Source organism: Cetorhinus maximus, chromosome 27 (assembly GCF_964194155.1).
Source record: "Cetorhinus maximus chromosome 27, sCetMax3.hap1.1, whole genome shotgun sequence".
Classification (NCBI taxonomy): Eukaryota; Metazoa; Chordata; class Chondrichthyes; order Lamniformes; family Cetorhinidae; genus Cetorhinus; species Cetorhinus maximus.
The window spans coordinates 24,672,012-24,679,486 of record NC_135905.1 but is presented as its reverse complement, the minus strand read 5'-3'; the positions used below and the strand labels follow the sequence as shown (position 1 = coordinate 24,679,486).

The 7,475-nt window shown below is 47.5% G+C and overlaps 1 protein-coding gene across 1 annotated transcript; it reads left to right on the top strand.

Moving 5' to 3' along the window:
* The first annotated feature begins 291 nt into the window (after window positions 1-291).
* Window positions 292-2,396, top strand: fam241a (family with sequence similarity 241 member A). Its single transcript, XM_078530903.1, has 2 exons — window positions 292-390; window positions 2,001-2,396. The coding sequence occupies exons 1-2, from the start codon at window positions 292-294 to the stop codon at window positions 2,241-2,243; spliced, it is 342 nt and encodes a 113-aa protein (XP_078387029.1). The 3' UTR covers window positions 2,244-2,396.
* Window positions 2,397-7,475: the final 5,079 nt, after the last annotated feature.

Below are 7,475 nucleotides of genomic sequence, written 5' to 3'. Positions count from 1 at the left end.
CCGCGATGCTGCCCGTGCGGAGAGGTTTGACGGGGGAAGGGAAGGAGCGGCTCAATCGGAGTTTATTTTCTGTTACACTGATGACTCTCATTTCCTTCGGGCTGAGTGTGTGAGTGTGTGTGAGTGTTTGTGGGGAGTGTGGAGAGAGAGAGGGGGAAGGGGGGCAGTGTGTGAATGGTATAGGGACTGGGGGAGAGCTCACTGGGGATCCACCTTTGCAGCTTTGGCTGATTCGGACCCTGACCCCCTTTTGGCTTCTTCCTTGAGGCGTTTGGAGCCGACAGAAGGAAAATGGTTCGCATTCTGGCCAATGGAGACATTGTACAAGATGATGATCCTCGGGTTCGGAAGCAGCCTGAGCGGAGAGAGAATCTGAACAGACCCCGGCAGGTTAGTATCACACAGGAGGGGAGCAGAGGGGAGGTGGGGCGATGTTTGTTTCTTTTCTGCTGCAAAGCTCAGCAGTTTTAATGGTGAATGCCGAAGTTTGCAAAGTTGCCAGGCTCCAGGCTGGGATTGGGAATTATTCAGACCGAGGACACTGTTGCCAAATTTCCACCTCACCCCCCTTTAAGAGAATCAAAGAGATTTTGTTGTTTCCTTTTTAAAAAAAAGGAGAGAGAATTAGATTTTGCCGAAATATTGCTGGCTCAAAATTCCTGGGATCTTGCTGTGCTGCCCAGCACCCCTGCCAAGGGTCAGGGGAGCCATTGGGCTGGTGGGTTCTACCATTCCGGGACATTCCCAGTGAGAGGCCAGCAGGAAATTCCCACCCTGACCAAGGACATTCCTGACAGCTGCTTTCTGGGAAGTTGTCATTTTCTGTTCCCACCTTCTGGGACCATCTTTCCCCACAGTTAGGGCCTATCAATCTACGCCTTTTTGGTTCTGGGGGCAAGTGAGGCGGAACTGGCAAGATTTCTGCCAAATCATATCATTGAATCATAGAATGATAGAGCACAGAAGGAAGCCATTCAGCCCATCGTACCAGTGCTGAGCCTTCCACTCTTCCTAAACCCCTTCCTCGTAGCCCTTAGTGTGTTTCCCCTTCAAGTATTTATCCACTTCCCTTTTAAAAGTTATTATTGAAAATTCTTCCACCACCCTTTCAGACTGAGCACCATAACTTCCTGTGTGGAAAAAAAAAACAGCTTCCCCACATTGGGTTAAATTTTGTTTGCCAATTGCCATAATTCTGTGTCCTCTGGTTACTGACCCTGCTGCTGATGGGAAGTGTTGTTGTTCTTTATATCTCCTGAAAACATTAATATCTCCCAAACCCCTAATCTCTTTTCCTCACCTCATTTCTGTCAAAACTCCCCCGAAAAGGAATGAGCTGATCTTGAATCAACTCCTAAGCTTCCTAAGAGCCTGATCCTTCAATGGGGAGGGGATTTATTCTCATCTCTAACCATGACCGTGGCCTGTGAATTTTGGCCTTCAGGCTGCTTGATTTGCGTCGGTGCCGATTCTGAATTGGGTGCAGGTGGTGCCGTGGTTCTGCTCCTGGGCTGGGCAAATGATCCAGAGAATGACTTCAACTCCCACCGGCTTCACAAATTGAAGTCACGAGAGTTGTTTACAGCACAGAAGGAGGCCATGCCAGTTCCCTGTGAAGCAATGGAGTCAATCCCACATAGAAACCTAAAACCCTGCCTGGAGTGGGATGTCAACTCACAATGTTTTGCCCCATAGGTACATGTTTCTACCCACTGAGCCACAGCTTTCCGTATTCTAAAATAAAACTAATGTCAGTGAAAGCTGTTGGATTGTCTTCAAAGCCCGAGTGACCTTTAGTGAAGGAAATCTGCTGTCCTTACCTGGTCTGTGCCTATACGTGACTCCATACCCACACCAACGTGTTTGACTCCTAGCTGCCCTCTGAAGTGGCCGGACATGGGGCAACTAGGAACGGGCTATACATCCCGAGAAGTCATATAAGGAAAAATATGAAGTGATTGCTGATTTTTGTCTTTTGTTATCCTATCTTTTCCCACCAGGGTTTCATCCATAACTCGGAGAATACAAACCAGCTTTATCAGGGACAAGCCAATCAGGGTCACTCACTGTTCACGGATATGAACCAACGCTTGATTAACATGGGATTTCCGCGATGGAATCTGGGAAATCAAGTTATCGAGCCCATCATGTCCGTCTTTCTGATCCTGTTGCTGATGATGTTTGGAATGCGTGGCCTTCTCCTGATTGGTGGCCTGTACCTCTTTTCACGATTTACTCCGTGACAACCCCACTCGTTGCTGAGTTTTCTATCGAACCCTGTACAAGTCTTCATGATTTTTTTTTTCTTTTTCCTCCTGCTCGAAAAGCTGGTGAACGAAAAATATTCGCAGTTGAGACTCTAAGAAGGGAAAGTGATTGTCGACTGCTCAGTTGCCTGGAACGTTTGCACGTTTTTTCCTGTTGGATCGTCATCGAACGGTTTTTTTCGTAAATGTGGACTTTGGGAAAACAAAAATCATTCCTCACGTTGATTGCTTTACGAGCATCTTTACTTTTGAACCTTTGAGTGCTGATTAGCCGGGTTTGTTCAAGTTAGTCAGTCAGGCAATGATAAGCTGGGACCACGGTGGTCATGGTGTTATCATGATGTGAAAGCCCACCTGGTTCCCGAATATTCTTTAGGGAACGAAATTTGCTTTCCTTACCTGGCCTGGCCTACATGTCATTCTCGTCCCACCTGACTGTGTTGGCTTTTGACTATTGTTTAGAATTACCCCATGTTTTGGCAGACTCGCAAAGGAGGTCTTAGATTCTGTGTCTGATTACAGAATTCGAATTCTGTAAAAACCCCCTGCTCCCACCTGAGTTCCTGAGACAGGCTTGAATTTTGAGCTTTGTTTTGCATGTTTCCAGCTTTGTGGATTCAGCTGAGTGTTGTACAAACCGAGCATGTGATGCAGGAACTCAGCAATGTCCTCTGGACGCTGCCTCTGTGTCGGTGGATTGGAAATGTTTGTTTCACACCCGATGCAGTGTCTCCATCTCCTCATCATTCCTAACACCCAGCGTTCGAGGCAAGTTTCATAACAGAACGTTCAAAATCTGACTGAGGAAAATCTCAGGTAAAATTAATTGAAATGGTTCTGGGTAGTGGGTGGTACAGTGTTAGTATGTTTCAGGGTAGTGGGCGGTACAGTGTTAGTATGGTTCAGGGTAATGGGTGATACAGTGTTAGTATGGTTCAGGGTAGTGGGTGATACAGTGTTAGTATGGTTCAGGGTAGTGGGTGGTACAGCGTTAGTATGGTTCAGGGTAATGGGTGGCACACTGTTAGTATGGTTCAGGGTAGTGGGTGGTACAGTGTTAGTATGGTTCAGGGTAGTGGGTGGTACAGTGTTAGTATGGTTCAGGGTAGTGGGTGGTACAGTGTTAGTATGGTTCAGGGTAGTGGGTGATGCACTGTTAGAATGGTTCAGGGTAGTGGGTGGTACACTGTTAGTATGGTTCAGGGTAGTGGGTGGTACAGTGTTAGTATGGTTCAGGGTAATGGGTGATGCAGTGTTAGTATGGTTCAGGGTAATGGGTGGCACACTTAGTATGGTTCAGGATAATGGGTGGTACAGTGTTAGTATGGTTCAGGGTAATGAGTGGCACACTGTTAGTATGGTTCTGGGTAGTGGGTGATACAGTGTTAGTATGGTTCAGGGTAATGGGTGATACACTGTTAGTGTGGTTCAGGGTAGTGGGTGATACAGTGTTTGTATGGTTCTGGGTAGTGGGTGATACAGTGTTAGTATGGTTCAGGGTAATGGGTGATACACTGTTAGTGTGGTTCAGGGTAGTGGGTGATACAGTGTTAGTATGGTTCTGGGTAGTGGGTGATACAGTGTTAGTATGGTTCTGGGTAGTGGGTAGTACAGTGTTAGAATGGTTCTGGGTAGTGGGTGGCACACTGTTAGAATGGTTCTGGGTAATGGGTGGTACAGTGTTAGTATGGTTCAGTGTAGTGGGTGGTACACTGTTAGTATGGTTCAGTGTAGTGGGTGGCACACTGTTAAAATGGTTCAGGGTAGTGGGTGATACAGTGTTAGTATGGTTCAGGGTAGTGGGTGGTACACTGTTAGTATGGTTCAGGGTAGTGGGTGATGCACTGTTAGAATGGTTCAGGGTAATGGGTGGTACAGTGTTAGTATGGTTCAGGGTAGTGGGTGGTACAGTGTTAGTATGGTTCAGGGTAGTGGGTGATACACTGTTAGAATGGTTCAGGGTAGTGGGTGGTACAGTGTTAGTATGGTTCTGGGTAGTGGGTGATACAGTGTTAGTATGGTTCTGGGTAGTGGGTGCTACAGTGTTAGTATGGTTCAGGGTAGTGGGTGGTACAGTGTTAGTATGGTTCTGGGTAGTGGGTGGTACAGTGTTAGTATGGTTCTGGGTAATGGGTGGTACAGTGTTAGTATGGTTCTGGATAATGGGTGGTACAGTGTTAGTATGGTTCAGGGTAGTGGGTGGTACACTGTTAGTATGGTTCAGGGTAGTGGGTGGTACACTGTTAGTATGGTTCTGGGTAGTGGGTGGTACACTGTCAGTATGGTTCTAGATAGTGGGTGGTACAGTGTTAGTATGGTTCAGGGTAGTGGGTGGTACAGTGTTAGTATGGTTCTGGGTAGTGGGTGGTACAGTGTTAGTATGGTTCAGGGTAGTGGGTGGTACACTGTTAGTATGGTTCTGGGTAGTGTGTGGTACAGTGTTAGTATGGTTCTGGGTAGTGGGTGGTACACTGTTAGTATGGTTCAGGGTAGTGGGTGGTACAATGTTAGTATGGTTCTGGGTAGTGGATGGTACACTGTTAGTATGGTTCTGGGTAGTGGATGGTTCACTGTTAGTATGGTTCAGGGTAGTGGGTGGTACAGTGTTAGTATGGTTCTGGGTAGTGGATGGTACAGTATAAGAATGGTTCAGGGTAGTGGGTGGTACAGTATTAGAGCGTCCTTCCTTTATATCTCATCCTTAAGCCTGCATCAAACTCAGACTCTGATGGAACAAAGTTCACTCTTCTCTCAGTGAAAAGATGATTAGTTCCAAGGAATTAACCACATAAAAAGTCACCCATTGCACCTGCCAATTTCAATTGAAACTACCTCTAATCTCATTCCCCTGCCCTTTCCCCATATTCTTTCCTCTCCAGAATGGAACCATATCCCTCCCTTTAATTTTCTTAGCAACTTTCAAGGTATAATTTCCCCACACCCTCCATGCCCCTATCCATGCCTTTGTTGATCTCCCAGTCCTATTCCCAATATGGACCTTGATGGTTGATCCCAAGAAGTCCCCAGAATCCTGCTGTCCTCAGTGAAATCACCATCTTCCCAGTTTCTGGAGCTGCAGAGAATCACACCTGATACCTCCAGCTCAGTCCCGGCTGTGAGCTGACACTTTGATCACGTTGTAAGTGAAGTGACAGACCAGGCACAGAGTGTCGGGACGCTGCCCAGCAATGTCTGAAAATTTTTTGGGAGGTCCCAGTGACTGAATGGCTGAGGGTAGAATGTGGACTGTTCCTCGTTCCCCAATATCATGACAGAGGGAGTTCAAAACTCAACTACCCAGCCTCAGCGACCAAAGCGCAAAAACTGGTGTAGCATCGTTGTGACACTGCATCATTGTGACACTGCATCGTAGTGACACTGTGCATCGTCGTGACACTGCATCGTCACGACACTGCATCGTCGCGATACTGTGCATCGTCACGACACTGCATCGTTGTGACACTGCATCGTCGTGACACTGTGCATCGTCGTGACACTGTATTGTCGTGACACTGCATCGTCGCGACACTATGCATCGTCACGACACTGCATCGTTGTGACACTGCATCGTCGTGACACTGTGCATCGTCGTGACACTGCATCGTCGCGCGACACTGTTCATTGTCGCGACACTGCATCGTCGTGACACTGTGCATCGTCGTGACACTGCATTGTCGTGACACTGCATCGTCGCGACACTATGCATCGTCACGACACTGCATCATTGTGACACTGCATCGTCATGACACTGCATCGTCGTGACACTGCATCGTCATGCGACACTGTTCATCGTCGCGACACTGCATCGTCGTGACACTGTGCATCGTCATGACACTGTACATCGTCACGACACTGTGCATCGTATTGACACTGTGCATCGTCGTGACACTGCATCGTCACGACATTGTGCATCATCACGACACTGCATCGTCGTGACACTGCATCGTCGTGACACTGCATCGTCGTGACACTGCATCGTCGTGACACTGTGCATCGTCGTGACACTGTGCATTGTCGCGACACTGTGCATCGTCGCGACACTGTGCATCGTATTGACACTGTGCATCGTATTGACACTGTGCATCGTATTGACACTGCATCGTTGTGACACTGCATCATCACAACACTGCATTGTCGCAACACTGTGCATTGTCGCGACACTGCATCATCACGACGCTGTGCATCATCGTGACACTGTGCATCGTCGTGACACTGCATCGTCGTGACACTGTGCATCGTCGTGACACTGTGCATCGTCGTGACACTGTGCATCGTCGTGACATTGTGCATCGTCGTGACACTGTGCATCGTCGTGACACTGTGCATCGTCGTGACACTGCATCGTCACGACACTGTGCATTGTCGTGACATTGTGCATCGCCACGACATTGTGCATCGTCATGACACTGTGCATCGATGTGACACTGCATCGTCGTGACACTGTGCATCGTCGTGACATTGTGCATCGCCACGACATTGTGCATCGTCACGACACTGTGCATCGATGTGACACTGCATCGTCATGACACTGTGCATCGATGTGACACTGCATCGTCGTGACACTGTGCATCATCGTGGCACTGTGCATCATCGTGGCACTGTGCATCATCGTGGCACTGTGTATCATCGTGGCACTGTGTATCATCATGTGCCTTTGGGTATCAGCAGGCAGTACAGTTTCTAAATGGTGGCAGGTTATCAGTCTGCCTTCCTCCTGCAGTGTGAAGGTCCCAGAGGCTTTCCTTCACAGCCATTGCCACCTGTACTCTTGGCTGTACGGTGCCAGTGAGAGTGGACCCAGTCGAGGGCCTGAATGAGGATTGTGTAATCCTCACATAGTTCATTAGCACATTCGTCATATTGGACCTTGCATCAATGGTGATGATGTTTATTTGTTTCACAAAACATCTACCCCTTTCAGTCACCTCTGAAATAACTGATGCCCTAGAATGTTATGAGGACATTGTTGTGAATCTTCTGCCCCATATTGATGGGGTGATCCTGAGACTTAACATGAGCTGGAAATCTTTACAAACAACTGTTTCCAAATAATAGAAGACAATGGGAAAATATTTTTCCTCTCAGCAATTTATAGATTATAAACAATGGATGGCGTGTATCTAATTTGTAAAACCTTTTTAAAAGTTATATTCCTGAAAATGTGACATCCAATATCTCGACTGTTTCTTCTCAATGAGTACAGTGTGT

Coding starts and splice junctions, on each gene's coding strand:
- fam241a (XM_078530903.1), top strand. CDS start 292: ATGGTTCGCATTCTGGCCAATGGAGACATTGTACAAGATGATGATCCT. Junction 391..2,000: donor ATCTGAACAGACCCCGGCAG/GTTAGTATCACA, acceptor TTTTCCCACCAG/GGTTTCATCCATAACTCGGA.